The sequence below is a fragment of the Ruditapes philippinarum genome, unplaced genomic scaffold (genome assembly GCF_026571515.1).
Source record: "Ruditapes philippinarum isolate M1 unplaced genomic scaffold, ASM2657151v2 ctg601_1_1_1_1, whole genome shotgun sequence".
In the NCBI taxonomy this organism is placed as follows: domain Eukaryota; kingdom Metazoa; phylum Mollusca; class Bivalvia; order Venerida; family Veneridae; genus Ruditapes; species Ruditapes philippinarum.
Window position 1 is genome coordinate 22,703 of NW_026865295.1, and position 19,795 is coordinate 42,497.

General features: G+C 31.0%; 1 protein-coding gene across 1 annotated transcript; it reads right to left on the bottom strand.

Moving 5' to 3' along the window:
- Window positions 1–288: 288 nt before the first annotated feature.
- On the bottom strand, window positions 289–19,384 carry LOC132728562 (DEAD-box ATP-dependent RNA helicase CshA-like). The gene is made up of 2 exons (XM_060714206.1): window positions 19,322–19,384; window positions 289–651 (listed from the first exon to the last, which is right to left on the bottom strand). Exons 1-2 carry the CDS (start codon window positions 19,382–19,384, stop codon window positions 289–291), a joined length of 426 nt encoding a protein of 141 aa, XP_060570189.1.
- Between the last annotated feature and the right edge of the window lie 411 nt (window positions 19,385–19,795).

A 19,795-nucleotide genomic window follows, 5' to 3' on the forward strand; every position in this document is an offset into this window, starting at 1 on the left:
TACCATCAAAACTGTCTTCAACAATATTTATGTCATACAGGTTTAATAAATCAGAATTAGAAAACCCACACCCCCTGACCCTGATCTTGCATTAACATGAATATTTTTTCTATTATTTCCAAACCAGGAGTAACCAGATAAATATATAGCATCATTATTTCTAAGATGTGACTCAGCTATACCTAAAATATCAAAATCTAAAAATAGAGCACATTGTTCCCTAACATAAAAATTATCACTATTTTGCACAACACTCCAACCATTAACGTTCCAAAAACCTATTCTGGCCTATCTTCTTTGCTGCCATCCCCGTTGTTGGTAACCACGACCTCTGGCTTGTCCTCTTCCCCTTGAACCCTGACCCTGTCGACCACTATTGTTCACATCTTGTCTATCTGGCCGCGAGGTGCCAGCATTATTATTAGAAGATCTACCACCACGGTTGTCATTATAATTTGAATCTCGATTCCTACTATTATCACTTTTTCTCTGCACTTCAAAATTTGAAGTGTCAGCACGATTATCGCGATTATCACTTCGGTCGTTATGAAACACGCGATTTCCTTTTACTGATAGGGTACCACCCCTGTTTACCGCCCTCATCACCGCACGAAAGTTTATTGCCGCCACTCTTTCTTCCTTGGATTGGTCCTGATGAATGAAGATCACATGAAATGATGTATCACGTAGGCGAGATTTTGCTTTCAACACCTTTGTATGATCGTTTGCATTTCTAAATGAAGTATGTCTCTAGTTAGATGACATCTATGTTTGTTCTAAATTTTCTGATTATGTAAACAATCAATTCACAACTGCCCTTTCTATTATGTATACTGAGGCGTAAATTAAGTATATATTAACAAACAATTTATATTATGAATGTAAAAAAAATATATTATGATTTTTGGAGTAATATAATTTCGTTTCGAAAGATATTACATCTGGTTTAATTTGACAAATCGTGCTCCCTTTAATTGTTCTCAGTATATTATCATTTTGAAAATACAGGTATCCAATGGAGTTCTTAAATTCATATACAATGTATCAAACAAAACAAATAAAAATTTCAATGAAACATGATTTTTTTTGAAAGCCTAAGATTCGATCAATCCCAGAAATCAAGGTATAAATCTAATGTGATTCGGTTCTTAGAATACATAAATGCATTTTAGGCATGCTATTACTAAGAAATTGAAATATATAGCCAGAAATAACACGAAGATTAATTTGTGATGAAACATTTATGTAGTTGCCATTGCCAATGTATAAAAACTGAATTAAATTTTGTCTAAAATATCTTTTGTTATTGTTCTTGTTTTGAATATTTCATTTATCCTTTACTTAAATTCCATTTTTATGGCTAGATAATAAGCAGATTATCTTTATTTATAATGATTATACATTTTCAAAGCTAAAAACAGTGTTTTACATGTCTAATTGAATACTTTCTCTTTTCCTCTTTTTATAGCTAAATGATGATAATAATTGTATAATATCGTGCAATTAAATGACATTTAGATAAATTTCACAAAGGAAAGTTTCCAGGGCCTAGCATGAAATAGGGCAATAAATTTCTGAGAAGATATATACTATTAATTAAATAGCATGGTTTTATTTCTCTTAATTGTAGAACATATCGAATCAAGAATAATTAAATAATAAAAGATAATGGAGTATACTACTCATTCTTACAATTATGTCGTAATTAACTAATGTAATGTAACTAACTAAAATCAGAAGAAAATGAATGTATAATAAATTTATATATACTGTACTGATGAATTAAGACTGCTTGAGCCTGTTTATGATGAGATTAAATTTACTACGTGTATAAATGTAATCAAACGTTGAGGCTTGTTGTATTGTGATATCTATTCGTCATAGTTTCTAATAAGACATAAATGTTTAGTTTAAATGAAAGTAAATTCTAGTTAAAATTTGTTATAAAGCATATACATCCTGATAGAATAAATATATTTACCTCTATAAACTAAGTAAATCTAAATCTAATTAAAACATGACTTTTCTATTTCATCATTTTCAAACATGTGTGTAATCTAATCATAAGAACATTTCCTTCAGGACACGAATATGTTCTGATGTACAGCAATAGTATAAAATAGTATGAATGTCATTGTTATATTACCATCGTATAAATAGCATTGATGTTCTATCATTGTATATTATCACTGATACATTATCATTGATAAACAGCACTACAGAAGATCGCGAAAATATGTGATATCTCCTGGTATTTATGTATGTAGAATATAACCGGATTTATACAGTATCAATATGAGACTTGTTGATATTTCAGTTTATTTTTTAAGAAAAGGGGCATTAAAAAGAACACAACATTCTTCTTCCCCCTCCTAGAAGTGTTCCACTTCAATGTAAACGATTTCCAAAAAAATTTCAGTATTTTGTAAAACGATAATTTGAACAAACAATAATTTTCAAATCGGAGGAACAGTGATAAAATAAAAAGGAATCTGAGCCGAATGTGTTCACATCTCTACCATATACTGTCCTGTATTAGACTATCTGTCATTAAAACAGCGTACATCAAATTTTGAATATTTATCTAAATTATTTAGTTCGACAGATGTATTCACATTTATACAATGTTTTGCATTTTGACTATGTTCTTCTCATGAACAAAAGAGTTAATGGGAGTTCATAAACAAAAGACGTTTAGAGGAAACAGTATATAATTGTTTGAATTATTCATATTCCTTTGAATAATTGAATCCTGCCCTTGATCAATATTTTCTGTTTTGACAGATCTTGTTTGATAGAAACGTCATCCTGTCAAGGATGTCCACGTCGTATTAAATAGAATAAAATAGAATAATATAATGACTGCACTCATAAAGCTGTATATAATATATTCTTGTCTGTAAGGAACACTTGATATAAAAGACGATGACATGTTGTCAGCAACGTTCTTATCTTGCAATAATGAAGCCTCAGTCTTAGCTGATGTCTGGAGTTAAGGCAAAAACTGATCGATACACAAATAGATAAAGTTAGTTAGTGTTTTGTTTGTTTGTTTTGGGTTTTACGTCACATCGACACAATATAGGTCATATAGCGACGTTCCAGCTTTACTGGTGGAGGAAGACCTCAGGTGCTCTTCCGTGCATTATTTCAGGCACGAACGGGCACCTGCGTAGAACCACCGACGTTCCGTAAGCTAGCTGGATAGCTTCCTCACATGAAAGAATTCAAAGTCCCTGTCGGGATTCGAACCCACACGAACTTAACCACTCGGCCACGGACGCCCCAGGTTAATATAAAATAATTATAGCATTGCAAAAGGAAAAAAAATGTTATTAGTCTTATCATAACTTAATTCCACTTAAACATAAAATTATTCTAGTATATATATATTTTTTTAAATCAGTTATTGTGTGTTTCAATGTATTTGAGATATCAGAAATTTAAAGTTTATATTGATGGAAACAATATTAATACATTATAATCATTAAATTTCTGTTGAACAAAAATGTTTTGGTTATTTATTATAAATATTTATAAGATGAGTAATAATAGTTCGTCTATATTAATTCATAAGCTATATAAAGATCCGTCGTTTGAATTCATGTATTTCATACTTACCCACAACATCCCTTCATGAATAGTTCGAGGTTTACTGTCGTGAATGACACTACCGTATAAGTACTTATTTCTGCGGGCTTAACATTCTGCGATTTTGGTTAAAATAAGGGGTTTTAAATTTCTGCGTATCTTATTTCTGCGGTGTCATCATTCTCGCATTGATGTTTTTTATTTTTGCGTTTTAATTTAGATATTTTTACAAAATTAACCGATACAAACAGACACCATTTCAAGATATGTTGATGTAACATGTACATTACTTCCGGTAAACATGCAGACGACTTATAATGTGTGTTCATCGTGATCACCATGTATCGGTATATAAAATATGATAAATAAGATCAACAAGGAAAGGCGGCGTTCAATGAACGCAATAGACATAAATGTCTTCAATCAACATATATATTAATGGTTTAACAGACTTTCCACTAACAACCGGTTCACATTTATTCATATTTACATAGTTCTCCCTACATTTGATTACAATTACCTGCCTCTACATGCAACTTTTAATATATACTACTACCCGCAATTGAGTAAAAAAAAATTGAATCAAATAAAAGAATTTATTCTGTTCTTCGTTTTATTACTCTTAATGATTTCTTTTAAGACGGCCGTGAACTGTTCTAGAAATAAGTTAACTTCATCAGTTGATGATCGAAAGATCTAAAATTATAGTTTCAGATCTGATATCGCCCAATATACATGTATAATAGGCGATCACCTTTTGTTAACTTTATGCACTAAATATACTGATATTATTGCCAACAAGACATTTCTTTTATTATTTGATTTTTGTTGTCGTGAACGATCTTTATAAATGTGTATTCCATAACGTAAGTATTGACGTAAATGGCTATGTCTCACATCAGTTCTAATGCTCATATTACATCAGCAATCTAGAGGTACACGAAAATGCTTTCTCTGCAACTACAAAGAAAAGAACTAGACATTTGTCATCCGTCAAACATCATCAAGCCTAGTCGTAATATATAAGGTTGTATATAAAGAGTAATTTCATTGCACAAATTGTGTAGAGACACTACGTGTTACATAGTAAAAATCATGGACTTGTTACAAAGATATGCTTGAACTGTTGAACTGTTGAACTGCATTCTTGTAATAATATCGCTGCCTTTGAAAGAACATATACAAGAAGGAAAAGAGTGATCCATCTAAAGCATTAAGCCGTATTTGTGATCAAACCATCAAGCGTACTTGTATTTTTTCCTCTCTTTATTAAATACTGTTTTATGTCTGCTTATAAACTAAATGAAATTATTTGAATGTTAAGTCTAAACTTATTATCACACGTAAATATCATTATATTAACATTTAACCCTTTACCTCATATATACGCGAAATAGCGCACTTTCGACCCCCCACCCTTTTTAGGCCTGAAATAGTGAAAAAAATGTCCTATTTGGGCCCCAAACATATGTTTTCGTTTGAGCAATGTTGCTAAAAAAATTTTGGACTTGTGAGAGGCTTAAAATGACCCCAGGTCGATCATAACGTAACGTGTAACCAACGCTGAAAAGCCTTTGACTCTATCTCAATCCCTTGAGAAGTTGCAGCACTTTGAAATAAATTTTGATGGAAAAAACCGAGGTAAAATAGTGATTTTTGGAATTTTGAGATGTCCTCTCGTTGCCATGGTAACAGGCAATTTAAGACTGAGCATTTCGTTACAAGGGCAATGGTCCAGTCAACATTTTTGTGCCAAGTTTGATTAGTATTGAAGCATTTTTCATAGTTTCATAGCAGTTTGAACTTGTAAGAGGAGGCTTTTCAGTGAAAATGGCTATTTTTCACAATATGCTCATGGGGGAAAGGGTTAAACTATTATACAGTTATCAAAACAAAATGATAATTCAAGCTGTTTTGTTGAATTAACTGTGATCGATCATGTTTGATCACTGTTTTTATTAAATATGTGAAGTTTTTTTAAATTACTTTCATTTGTAGAATTATTCAATGGCGGCCAGCTATTTCTGCTCTTAGGGACACCAGTTCCTTCACAGAAAAAGGTTTTATTATACACAAAAGGGGCATTCCACTGATATACGCCTTTCTCTGTGAAACATATTACCATATCTATTGGATAGAAGTAACAAATCATCAACGTGGGACTATCATTGGTATATTTATGATTTTGTTTTTGAAACCATGGGTCAGGTATACGTCTGACATTTGATATAGTACATTAAAATATATAAAAGGACATTTTATTAAATGGAGAAATCGACCTTCCTCATTAAAAAAGTATTGAAAACAAATGAGTAAAACAGGTTCCCGAAAGAACGATAAAAAGGCATGATTGAAAACGTTGCAGGCGGTAGGTGAAATTATATATATTGAGAACAATTGCGTCTCAATTATTTCAAATGTTTTTGAAGTATGATACATATACGAACTGAGATAAAAAATGTAATGATTACTTTAAGCTGTTTGAATAAAAACTAATTTAGTTAAGTTTAACTGATTTACATTTGTTACTTTTTAAGGTTACAATGTATTCAGACAAACAGTGTACATTAATCAGGAGTAAACATAAAGAAACAAAATTCTCATAATTTAGATTTAATTTTTTGAATTTATAAATCGTGACATAAATGAATGTTAGCTAAGCAGTTTCCGCAACTAAACTATTTTAAGTTCATTTTAGCAAGTTTACATAATATTGGTTAAAGTTTAAATTTTCATATACCTGAGTACCTTTAAATCAAACTTCAAAACATAAAGGAAACAAATAACCAAAATTTATACGACTTTTTCTTCTTGTGGACTTATATAATCGGGACATTAAAGGAAGTGGTTAGGCCAATAGGCAACATTTCCCCCTTATGACGATTATTTATTATTCTTATTAGGTTAAATAATGCACTACACAGTACTAAGTCTTGATGGTTAGTTGGTAAATTAAACTTGCTTAACAACCTCTATGAAAAAGGATTTGTTTACATGGTAAGGAATGGAAATATCCTATGACGATGTGTGTACTTTATAGTACAAGCACAAAACAGTTATGTCGCAATTATAGTTTGGTGCATAATAATAATAGTCTGTATCTTCTTTATTACATATTATATACAAAATTGTTTGCTTCCAGCAATACGTGTCTAAATTGTGTTTGATATCTACTTATTTCTCCTTTTTTGATTACAGATGATCATAAATTCTTATTAGATGTTGATGTTTATATACATGTATCATGTTTTATCTGTGCAATTTATGTTTTTAATTTGACATTGTTTTGGAACGATCGTTCTAATAAAATATAAAATACCAATTTATTCAGTCATACATTTTTGTACTAGAAGGTTTAATATTATACAATAATTTGACGGTCCAACTTTATTTTGCATGGCATATAGTTATTTATTATCTCTACATGAATGCTGGCGAACCGATGAATGACCTCGCCAAGACTTCGTAAAGAAAAAGTCAGGGTTATATACCAGGAAAATCTACAGAGACCGTAAGTTTATTATGACTTGGAAGGGTAAATGTTATTTAATGTGCCGGGTAGAAAAAAACATAATTTATATTTCTTTCGTTACATATAAATAATCAATTAAAATCAATAATTAAAAAACGCTATTTCTAATGTTGAAATTATGTACCAAATTAAACCGCATAGTTATGCAAAATAAACATTTCCGTATTTTTTCATCAAGGGAGCTATATCATTATATTTTGATTTGAGGATGCGTCATAAATTAGGATTGATATTTTTTTTGCTTAATAGGTGACTCTTAAATCTTTAAAACATTTCAAGCGTTTACCAAATTTCTTTTTTAACAAATTAATCAATTTGGTATGATTTTATATGCATTATTTGAATAAAAACAAAACAAACTTTAAACGTTTAATATCTAATCCAGGAGGTTGTAAAATTGGTCATTTAAATTAGTGACAAAACTTGCAAAATAAAATGATATTGAAAAAGGTACATTACCAGTTACTAGCCCGAATCCATTATTGTGTCTGTTCCAGATGAGATCATCGGGATAATATCTTTCAATTGTACTTCTTAAACATCATTGGATCGACTGTATTAAGATAACGTAAGGATAAATCGTATAATACCATGTTTTTTAAAAAAAAGATGTGGCGCTGTGATTTCTATAATTGTTACAAAAGGCACCTCTTCCATATATAATTGCATTGTAATGTCATGTCTGTGAACATGTTTTAGAGAAATAATTACTTATTACTGCTCAATGAACATAAACACAAAAATGTAATTGAAATATAAATGATTTTACTAAATTTTTAACTTAATTTTACAATAAGCAAACAAAGTCGTTTCATTTTACAACGCAACGTACATTATTATAAACAAAATAATCAGAAGTATTTTACCGATATTTAAGCAGTAAACATTCAGATATCGTTCACCAGACAACTTTATTTAAACTCTATGTACGATCACAAGTTTCTTAATTTCAGCTAAGTTTCAAAAGAAAAAAAAAACATATGACGAGTTTCTGCTTTATTTTTTATAAAAAAAGATGATTTCTGATAAGCACCAAGTTAAGAAAATGTTTTAAACATGTTAAATTATAATTGTTATATTATTGCATAGCAGACAGGATTATCTACCGTTTACACCAGTGCTAGAAAACTCTGTCTTACACCCCCCATGTAAGACAAGTCGCGTGCTTTAAATGACGTCATTGACGCGCGCCTTTTATGAATGAATCACGTTCTTAGGATGACGTCATTTTTCGTTATGAATGAAGTTGTATGTTCATACGCTACTATAAGAAAAAAGTGCGTAATGAGAATATCAGTTTTCATTATTTCTGTTCCGAAAATAATTGACATGTTGTATGCAAGAAAAAGAATCAAACAACGGCTGTTGGTACAGACGGGAATATCTAGCTCTTGGGTAACTGTTTAGCGGAAACTGGAAACTCGGCAGAGCCTCGTTTCCGCTGTAAACAGTTACCCTCGAGCTAGATATTCCGGTCTGTACCGGCAGCCGGTGTAAGATTCTTATAATATCACATGTTGATTAATTAATGAATAAATATGAAAGTTATTCATTTTGTCCAATTGTATTATGTTTTATGTTTAAAATAAAAGAACATTATGTTTTCTTTGATGCATATTATCTAGAATAATAGAATATAATTGTTTCCGTATATCAATCATTTGTTTGAAAAAGCAAGAACATTCTTTAACATTCTTTTTGTTTAAGTCTGACAATGTTGAATTTACCGGAGTGTCAGACAGTTTGTCTCTTTTTGAAACTACACAATTAGTATTATAGCGATTTCCCTGACTAAGATATGTCATATCTTGTAAGGTAGCTCATGCATTCGCTTGACAAAGTACTAAAACATCAAACGTGTTTGTCTTCCATTATTCATTGTGAATATCTATCAAATTATATAACAGAGAGACATTGTTCCTTTGAAAGCACGACGAAAATGATTTAGTCTACATTTCCATTTGAATCATACATCGCAACTACAGTTGTTGCTTTGTAATGAATTTCGAATTTTCTGAACAACAAAATATTGAGTCGAATTTGCAAGTTGTACACTGGCTTTTATGTTTCCCTTTAATGATGTTTCATTCGCAATTTAAATATTTTAACTTATTTTTATATCTTTACTTGTCAAACGCATTAGTATTCGGTGTGCATAAAACAAATTAGGGTTTAAAGGCCAACCTTCCTTGTTGACCTGTGTTTATACATTTGATAATTAATGATCCCTGTTTTAGTACTACAAGAACAATTAATAACCATATCTTTGATTCTTTCGCTCGGAAGTCATTGAGACATACTGACAGGTTTTCTATTTGGTATGTAAAACGGTGAAGGAAATATCTCATTATTGAAACATCTTTCCATTTTTTATTTCAACAAGAGCTGAATTTATACAAATTTTTGATACTAATGAAGTGAAGAGATGCCGTGTATGTCTCAATAGCATTTAGAATTAGTTAATTTGCCCGTATACGTATCAGACATTTGTTTAAAAAAAGCATGTATTCGTCTAATTTTAATTTGCCCATTTATGTGTCTTTGGTTATCTAGATATAAAGAAAATCCTTGTCAAAGTTATATTGTGAGCTAAAGTGGTAAAATGAATACACATGCTTTGGATTATTTCACTCGAACACCATTGTGGTATATGAACTGATAAAGCTATGTAAAAAGACGCATCACAATTTTGATATTTTTTTCCAAATCTTAACACAAAAAAATCTGATTATGTTTTCATTTCAATTTTGATGCAGATTCTTACTACTTAGAAAGAGCAACAATTGAACCTTACAGAAAAACCTGCTTGGCTGCCATTGTCGGATAATTCGGATAATTGGACCTCTTTATGTTACAAATGTATAAGGACATGCTGCCAAGCGATAAAGATAAGGAAATAGCTAATTTTAAAATATTTCTTGCACAGATTTGGTGCAATAATTTTGTGAGAGAATAAACTATTAATAACGAAGGACTCTATCTATATTGAATTCAGTCACAATTGCTATGAAATGTTAACTCAGAATATTAGCTTATTTTATCCAGTGCATGCAGTAGATGATTTAAACAACTATTAATATCATTTGAGCCGCTATGACAAAACAAACATAGCGCGTTTGCGACCAGAATGGAGACAGACCAGCCTGCGCATTCGTGCAGCCTGATCAAGATCCATGCTCTTTGCTATCAATTTCTCTACTTGTAATATGGTTTGTAAAAGAATAGCATGGATCCTGATCAGACTGCGCGGATGCTGGTCTGGCTCTATTCTGGTCGCAAACGCACTATGTTGTTTTTTTTCATGGCGCGGCTCTTTTCTATAAATCGAAAGTGCGTCTTTAAAAGACATAAGTGTGCAACATGAAATAATGTAGATCAAACCAATATTGACTCCTTCGATATTTTTTAATGAATGTTAACTTTGTATTTTCATTATTTTCTATTATATAAAGATTTGGAGTATCAATAAATTAAAGTTTATTTGGTTAAATCGGCATGAATTAATAAATAAACATTATGCGCCGTTTTACTTCTATGTTCATCTGATCAATGATATAAAATCAATCTGTTTATAATATGTTTGTATTTTTGTAATAATAGTTTAAAAAAATAGTCATATACTAGTAACCAACGAGATATTGTGGTGTGCAAATAAATAAAGTTAAGAAATATTAAACGTGTGTTAAAGCGTTTGAGGCAGTCTTGCTTCCTTTAAATATTACAAAAAATGCATAGATAATGTGAGTTGTGTCGCATCATCAAAAAAAGTATCCGTTGTATTTAGTATTTGTTCGCCATACGATACGATATATAAGGGCATTTTAATATATTTCCTGAGCATGTATTTGGTTATTCTAGTTGTTATTGCACTTTTTTTATCATCTTTGAAGTTATACAAAATTCTTATCATTATAGCAGTATGTAAGTTATTAGTCCATCACAGATAATCTGTAATTATTATAATTGTATTAGTTTTTTTTTAATTTGTATGTATGTGCATATAATGATGCTGGAAATCGTTTTGCGATGGTGGAATGTGATTCATTTTACTTGGATAATAAAGATTATCAGTACTGTCCCACTGACATACCATTAGAATTTGGTATAATATATACCTTTTGTTACGATTTATTATACATTTGGGTTTCTTATATGCATTATCCCACCTAAATATTCACTAAATGTATAATCAATCAATCCATTTCAACTTTTGTTGTGAATTGAATAGTTTTTAATCAAATGATACGCTCTAATATTTTGCCAGCGACCAACCTTATATTGTCCGTGGTTTGCCTTGTGTCCTGTCCTGTTTATGTTTGGGATTCTGCTGGGCTCCTTGCCGCTGGTCCTTTGTTCTGGGTGTCGTTTGGCAGCAAATAAAAAATGATAGGTTTAATATAACTGAAGATAAAAAATGTAAGTTTGAAATTGCTTTGTTTCGTGTGTGTACATTTTGGATTATTCATATGAAAGCTATGTTCAAACACAATCACGTAAATTGTTTAATAGCTTTTTATTTCACTAATAGTATTTACATAACTAAATATTTGTATTACTACAAATGTAAAAAGCAATTACGTAAATATTTGCTTAAAGATTGATATCAGCATTCTAATAGCATAGTAGATCAAATGTTATCAAATGATAAATACTCGTAGCTTTACTTTTAAATTACCACTTTTCATTGACGACACATATTTTAACAAGGTTTTTAAATTTGCTACATAAAATAATTATTTTACGATTTTATTCAATATGAAGCAATTAGCGAGGTGTCAGGTAATCCCGACAGGACTTTCATTGTAGTTTTCGACTTTTGTACTGAGGATAACACGATTTATGTGTCTGTTTACATGACAAATTAAAGGAAGAAATATTACCATCCTCTGGGGATAGTTTATGTAATCACGACGATGTTATAGATATACATACATGTATACCATTGTTAAAAGCAGCAGTATTTGTACATTTTCAGAGGGAAACCTGTTTAACAGATTTGTATATCATATATATTTGAGTGACCATGCTGTCAATTTCACAGCTAATATAGTTTGTCCTTGCAATGGGAAAATATATAATTTTATATAACAAAATTTTATATCAGTTTATATAAATGAAAAATTTTTATATAACAAAATATGACGGACAAAACCATTTTACTACAAAAGTCCATTACTGTAACATAAAAACAATGAAAGATAATTTCTTTCTTTACAATCTATTGCAAATAACAATGTTGAAATGTTGAAAAACAGAATTCGCTTTTTTGCACGGTTTATTTTCAATTCAATGCTGTTTGTTGTTTATTTTTGCTAAAATTACTAAGAGTATAACTTTTCTATATCTGTGCCATTTGTATAGCATTCTTTGTTTTTACTGTAAGTAAAAGTTGTTCTGTAAATAAATAATAAAAATGACTTTCGAAACTAAATCTATGCATAGCATTGCTTTCACTTCCCTCAACATGTTTATTAAACTCATTTGATCAAACTTAAACTCAAACATAGAATATGATTCAGAACATGGAATGATATGATATCAAATGAAGTGGCAATAAAACATCTGAAAGTCTGCAAAAATGTTCAATGATCGAATGTTTCAAATCGTAAAATCGAAGATCAAAAACACTTTTACAAAATTTATACAATCGCACAATAACTTTTTGTACTATGATTTTGTAATTACGTGTACATATTATTTGCTTGTTCTGTATTAAAAGGGAACCATTATCACATGCAAAAATATCTCTGAACAATGAAACTGTAATATTTTTTTCTTTACAACAAAATGGGGAATTCTGAAAGGCTATTTGTTATCAAATAGTTATTCCTCTTTATTCAATACTGTTTCATATTCATTACAATGCGAACTTCTAATTGTCTTGGAAAGAGAATATTAGATTATCGTTGTATCCGATAAAATAATATCTTCAGGGTTGAATTGAGTATATGACGGATATTCAAGTTTTATCTATAAATACAGAATTTATTTTTACCGAGTGGTATGAAAATACATATTTCGTGAGTAGCGGTAGCCACGTATGAAATATGATAATTTTCATTCCAAAATATGAAGATAAATTCTGTATTTATAGAACAAAATCTTTTTTATTTTTATTATATAGTTAATCTTTTTCTTAATTTGATTGGCTTACCCTTACATTCTGTATAGCCAGTCTGTATGCCAGTCATCAAGGATGCTTGTCTAGGTAATTGCTCGGATGAGTTTGATCATGGGTCATCTCGAATGAAAAACTAGGTCACAGGAACTAAAACACTGGAAAATCTATTAACACTCTAGTAGTTACATTTTTGACTCAATTGTTATCAAACGTTCCCAAGATGCTTGTCTAGGTAATTGCTGGGATTAGTTTGAACATGGGCCATCTCGGATGAAAAACTAGGTCACAGGAGCTAAAATTAGAAAAATCTTGCTAACACTGTAGTGACTACTGTTTTGATCCAAATATCCTGTAAATTATTCTGAAAGTTTTTTTATCATGATGTTTAGGTCAAGTTTGAATATGGGTCACCTGGGGTCAAAAACTAGGTCACGCTGCCCGAATATGGAAAAACCTTGTTAACACTCTAGTGGTCACATTTTTGACTCAATTATCATCAAACTTGTTCAGGATGCTTGTCTAGGTAATTGCTCAAATGAGTGCAAACATGGGTCATCTCGCATGAAAAACTAGGTCACAGGAGGTAAAATTAGAAAAATCTTGTTAACACTCTAGTGGCTACTGTTTTGATCCAAGTATCCTGGAAATTGGTCTGAAAGTTTGTTTTGATGATTTCTGGGTCAAGTTCGAATATGGGTCACCTGGGTAAAAAACTAGGTCACACTGCTCAAATATGGATTAACACTCTAGTGGTCACATTTTCGACTAACCTGTCATGAAACTTGGTCAGAATGCTTGTCTAGGTAATTGTTCGGATGAGTTTTATGGGTCAGGTGAGCGATCTAGGGCCATCACGGCCCTCTTGTTTCAGTTGTTGCTGGTTGACAACAGGTGGTTTGTACCATTGCCAAATTAAATTTAAATCAGTTGTGGTTATGTCAAAAATGAGGCAAAATTCCGGGTGTGCTTAGTTGATACCTTATTTCCAGGTGTATTATTGTTTGAATTTATATTAACATTCTTTTGAATAATTGGATCCTGTCTTGGATCAATGTTATCTTTCTTTGACAGATCTTGCTTAATAGAAACGTCATCCTGTCCATGATGTCCATGTCGTATTGAACAGAATAATATAATGATTGCACTCGTCAAGTGTATATAATATATTCTTGTCTGTAAAGAGCACTTGATATAAAAGACGATGACATTTTGTCGTCAGCAACGTTCTTATCTTGCAATAATAAATTGCTTATTCTGAGCTGTTGTCTGGAGTTAAGGCAAAAACTAATCGATACACAAATAGATTAACAAACTTATAAAATAATAATAGCATTGTAAAAGAAAAACAACAACAAAGAAATGTTTTTAGTCTGAACATTACTGTAAAATTCCATTTATTATGAATATTTATTAGTTATAGTAGTTTCCTTTAAAATCTACTGCTATATAGATGAATAAGAGTTGTTTTTCTATATTAATTCATCAGCTTTAAAAAAGATCTGTCTTATGAAATCAAAGCATCAATAAATGACTACTCGAGGTTAAATGTCAATACATTTGATTACGATTACATGTATCTATTTTCATACCCTACTGCCTGCAATTAAGTTAACCATTTTAAATGAAATAAAACTTTGTTTATAACTGTTAAAAACAGCTTTACTCGTAATGATTCATTTTAAGACGACCATGAACTGTTAAAGAAATAAATAAACTTCATGTGTTGACGCTCGAAAGATCTAAAGTTAGTGTTTCAGATCTGATATCGTCAAGGAGGCGATCACCTTTTGGTAACTTGATACACCACTGACCATGCTGATATTATTGTACACAAGACACAACCTTTATTGAATTTCATTTATTATTTTTTGTGTTGTACACGATCTTATAGAAATACCATGAAATAAGTATTGAAGTAAATGGCTATATGACACGCCAGCTCTAATGCTCATATTATATGAACAAACATTCTAGAGGCAACACGAAAAATAATTTTTGACAATTACATGCAGACAAAAAAGTAATAAAAAAGAAGAAATTTGTCATCCGTCAAAAATACAATATTATGCATCGAGCCTGATCGTAATATATATGGTTTGTTGTAAAGATGAATGTTATTGCACAAATGATGTTATTCAAGATATTACAATGTTACCTGTATTCTTGTGATAGTATCACAAGTATTTGCTCAGGGAAATGACTATTTTCTGATGGAACTTAAGATCTACAATCTGTTTGCTTGCATATGTTATAATAGAAATAGAAATGTCATTCCGTCAATTGAAGTCACATCAAAATATTTCAATATTTACCTCTTTCAACAATTTATTTCAATAGAAAAATCAAACTATGATGTATCTGTTAATACAATAGATAACTAAATTTAGTAATCTACCCGAAATATTTTATGTTAATTGCATAACTCATATGTTATGATATCATATTATTTCTTCTATGTAAACAAATTATCTTATATTAAAACAGTAAATAATTATTTGATGAAACATTGAGACTGGTATTCTATCTTAAATCCGTTTACAATTTAAAAGATTAGGTTTATATGATTGGCATTAAAGCCAACTATACCCGTACTAAGTAAAGTACACCTAATATTATAATATAGTACTATTAATCAAAACAGGTAGAAAGGAATCTGTATAAGCATTTATTCATTTCAAATAGGAAAAATGTATACAGAAACATCTCTAATCGGGCAAACGTGTTTATAAGGTTATAAATGATATTGTGAGATACAAATTTGTAGACATTTGCCTTTACACTTTTGTCATGGAGCATTTGGTTTATACAGAATTTATTTTAGTTCTATTGTGTAGGAAGCTATAAGCTTATTGACACACTTACAAATCCTTTCCTGGATCCAACCAGTACTGAGCAATGACTGTAAAGAGTCTTGCTCAAGGAAATTACGACTTGCCCCTGACGGAGTTTGAACCTATGCGGCTAGCGATCATGAGATTACTAGTCCGACGCGTTAACTGGAGCATTTGAAGAGTCGATAGGGGTTATATGGAGTTGTTCCATGACATCACGTTTCTGAAAACACATGATAACACATTCCAATGATTCAAATAGATAAGCGTAATATCATTTTGTATATTCAAATACTTCGCCGGTCCAACTTTATTACGCATGGCATGTAGCTATTTATTATATCCATATAAATGCTGGCGATCAGTTTAATGGCCTTCCCTAGGCTTCATTAATGAAAAGTCAGTCGTAGCAATTTATAACATAATATACCAGGAATATCTACAAAAGAAAGTAATGTTATTATGACAAGGAAATGATTAAAATCAGAGTAAATGTTATTTATGTAAATGTTATGTATGTGCCAAGTAGAAAATACTTCTTTGATATTGTTTTCGTTAAAATATAAAGTGCTATATAATTTATCAATTAAAGCAAATTGTCATTAAAATACTCTATTTCTAATGACGATATTATGTATCAAATCGATCTGTATAGTTATACAAAATATACATTACTAGTAATTAAAATAATAATTTTATGATATTATAATTTCATCAAGAGAGCTATATATTTATACTTTGTTTTGAGGATGCGTCATAAATTATGGTTGTTATTCTTTGGTTAATAAGGTGACTTTTAATCATTAAAACTTTATAAGCTTTTACCAAATTTTGTAGTAAACAAATTAATCAATTTGGTATGCTTTAATAAAAAAGGAGACTGTTCAGCCGACACGTTGGCATATTAAAGGAAATTATAGAATTTGCAGTTGACTACTTATTTTTTACTATTTATTGACAAAATTTCCGAAAAGAAAATGTTATGAAATACATTTGAAAAGTACGTCCATTACTATTTTCTAGCCTGAGTCTATTATTTTGTCTGTTCCAAATGCGATCATGGGAATAATATCCTTCAATTTGACTTCTGAACATCATTACGATCGGCTGTATCAGATAACGTAAGGAAAAATCCTATAATACGATGTTTTCAACGAAGATTTGGCGCTGTGATGTCTGCACAATGGTAAAATTGTTACAAATAAGCACCTCTAGCATTAGTAATTGCATTGCAATGTCATGTCTGTGAAGAATTATGAAGAAAAACTACTGATAACTGTTCAAGGAAAATTAACTCAAAAGTGGAATTGAAATGTAAATGACTCTACCAAGCTCCTAAATTAAACATGCATTTCTTTGTACAAAAAATGTATTCATTTTATAACGCAATTACATAATAATGAGCACAATAATCTGAAGTATTTTACTTATATTTAAGCAGTACACATTGTGACTTCATTCACTAGACAACGTCATTTAAACGTGATGTATCAACAAATGTTTCTGAATTTAAACTAACTTTAAACACAAGATAACAACTGTACATATCACGTGTTTTAAATGCATATACCTGCTTCAAGATGTTATCTGATAAACACCACATGAAGAAAAAAAGTTTTAAATCTATTAAATTATAATTTTTATAATATCGCATTTTGATTTAGTAGCATAAATTAAGCTAGTTACTCATGTTCAAGCATGAACATAATCTTTTACTGGTTAGTCTTACAAAGTTGATTATATCATGATGCATTTTCCCGGTTCGCTTCTTTTTGAAACTACACTGTTTATTATAGCGATTTCCCTGACTAAGATATGCCATGTCTGGAATGTCATGGATTTGCTTGACATACTACTTCAACATCTAAAGTGTTCAATAGTTGTATTTCTTCCATTTTCTATTATTTATATGTACCGAATTCTATAAAGGAGGGACAATGTTCCTTTTAGAGCACGGCGATATTGTATAAATGTTTTGGTTTCTATTTCCATTCGAATCTTACACTGCAACTTCAGTTGTTGCACTGTAATATATTTGAAATTTTCTAAACAACAAAATGTTGAGTCGATAGCAAAAAACAATGATAATATACGTTTAAATGACGACTTATTTCAAATCTTTAAAATTTCGTGTAAGTATGCGAGATTTTAAGTATATTTAAATTGAGAAACTTTACTTACATTGTTAACTTAAACAGATTATTTGACTGATTAAATGACAAGTTGTACACTGTCTTCTGTTTTGCCTTTTAATGATTGCTTCGCAATTTTAATGTTTAAATTTATTTTTATATCTTTACTTGTAAAACACATTAGTCTTCGGTGTGCATAAAACTCCACTAGTCCTTGTTTAAGTGACACAACAGCTTAGTTGAAATAAATAATAATCATATGTTTAATTCTTTCGTTCGGAAACCATTGAGACACACTGACATGTTTTCTATATAGATAAATAAAACGGTATAGGTACTATCACACTGAACTGCGACACCTCGCGAGTTGTTTGAGACACAAATTTAAGGCACATTTTGCAAATTTTAGAGACAAAACTCGATCGGGGTTTCACGTCCTTACATAAAGGACATAAATTCGTATTTCGCAAGAATGATGCGCGAATGTCGCACGTATGTCCTGCGGTTATATCTCATATGGTTCTCAAGTATGTTGTGAGAATATCGCACGACTATCGCACGGTACCATTTTGTCATCTATTTTGCATGATTATAAAATTTCTGTACTTGCGAAATACGCGCGAAATTTATGCGAAAATCGCACGACAGTTAAGAAATGCAATAAAGAAATGAGAAAATCAGACAAAAAAAGCAAACTCGAATTTCAGCGGTCAGACATTATTTGACCGTGCACACAATTGAAGCTTGCTATCATGCTCAGATACCTTATCACTGGGAATTCGTACATGTCATGTTGGTTCAGGGTGGCCCACAAAACCGTCGCAAAAGTGTACCCAAATGAATTATATTTCAGGTCATATACGACCACTTATTCAAATTTTCAAAAACAGAAGAGGAGTGGATGTAGGTGGCGGAGGGTTTCTCGGAGCAATGGAACTTCCATCACTGCTTTGGCAGAATTAATTGCAAATATGTAAGGATACAAGCTCCGCCGAGATCAAACAGCGTCTACTACGATTACAAAGAGGCTTGGTACACGCGAATGTGATATAAGTTAATGCTGGCATCTATGGCGCTGACTATGATGCTGGAGTGTTTTGTGAGAGCGGCATACTCTGAGACTGGCTCCGTTATTTCTGGTTGGGGCTGTCGGGTACACAACTCGATCACCAGACATTCCTTTGGCTTATTGTGAAGAACAAAGGGGTGGCTATTGAACTCCATAAAATTAAAAGCATTAGCCATTAGAGATGACATTTAAGCCGAAAGTAGTAGGTCAATGATCACCTAAATGTACAGTAACCCGTGACTTTATGAAAAGTTGAGGAATGTACGCATGTATGTATTCGCCGTTACAGGCACTAAGAAACAGACCGCGGACAAGCCGCCTTTCATGTCCTTAAAGATAATAATCTGCCAATAGGTAGCATTTCATTTTGAATTCCAATTCTCAGAATGGTACGTTAGTCGATTTTTTGTGATGTTTACTATTTTGATGCAAGGGAGGCAAATGAGACCATTATATGAATTATGAAGACACATAATGCATTGCTGCTAAAATAAATGATCATTTTTTTTCGGACAGGTT

Excerpts from the sequence above, each read along its gene's own strand:
- LOC132728562 (XM_060714206.1), bottom strand. The coding sequence starts at position 19,384 with ATGTCTGGTGATCGAGTTGTGTACCCGACAGCCCCAACCAGAAATAAC. Across the intron at positions 652-19,321 it reads ATAACGGAGCCAGTCTCAGA|GACCAATCCAAGGAAGAAAG; the intron begins GTATGCCGCTCT and ends TTCATTCATCAG.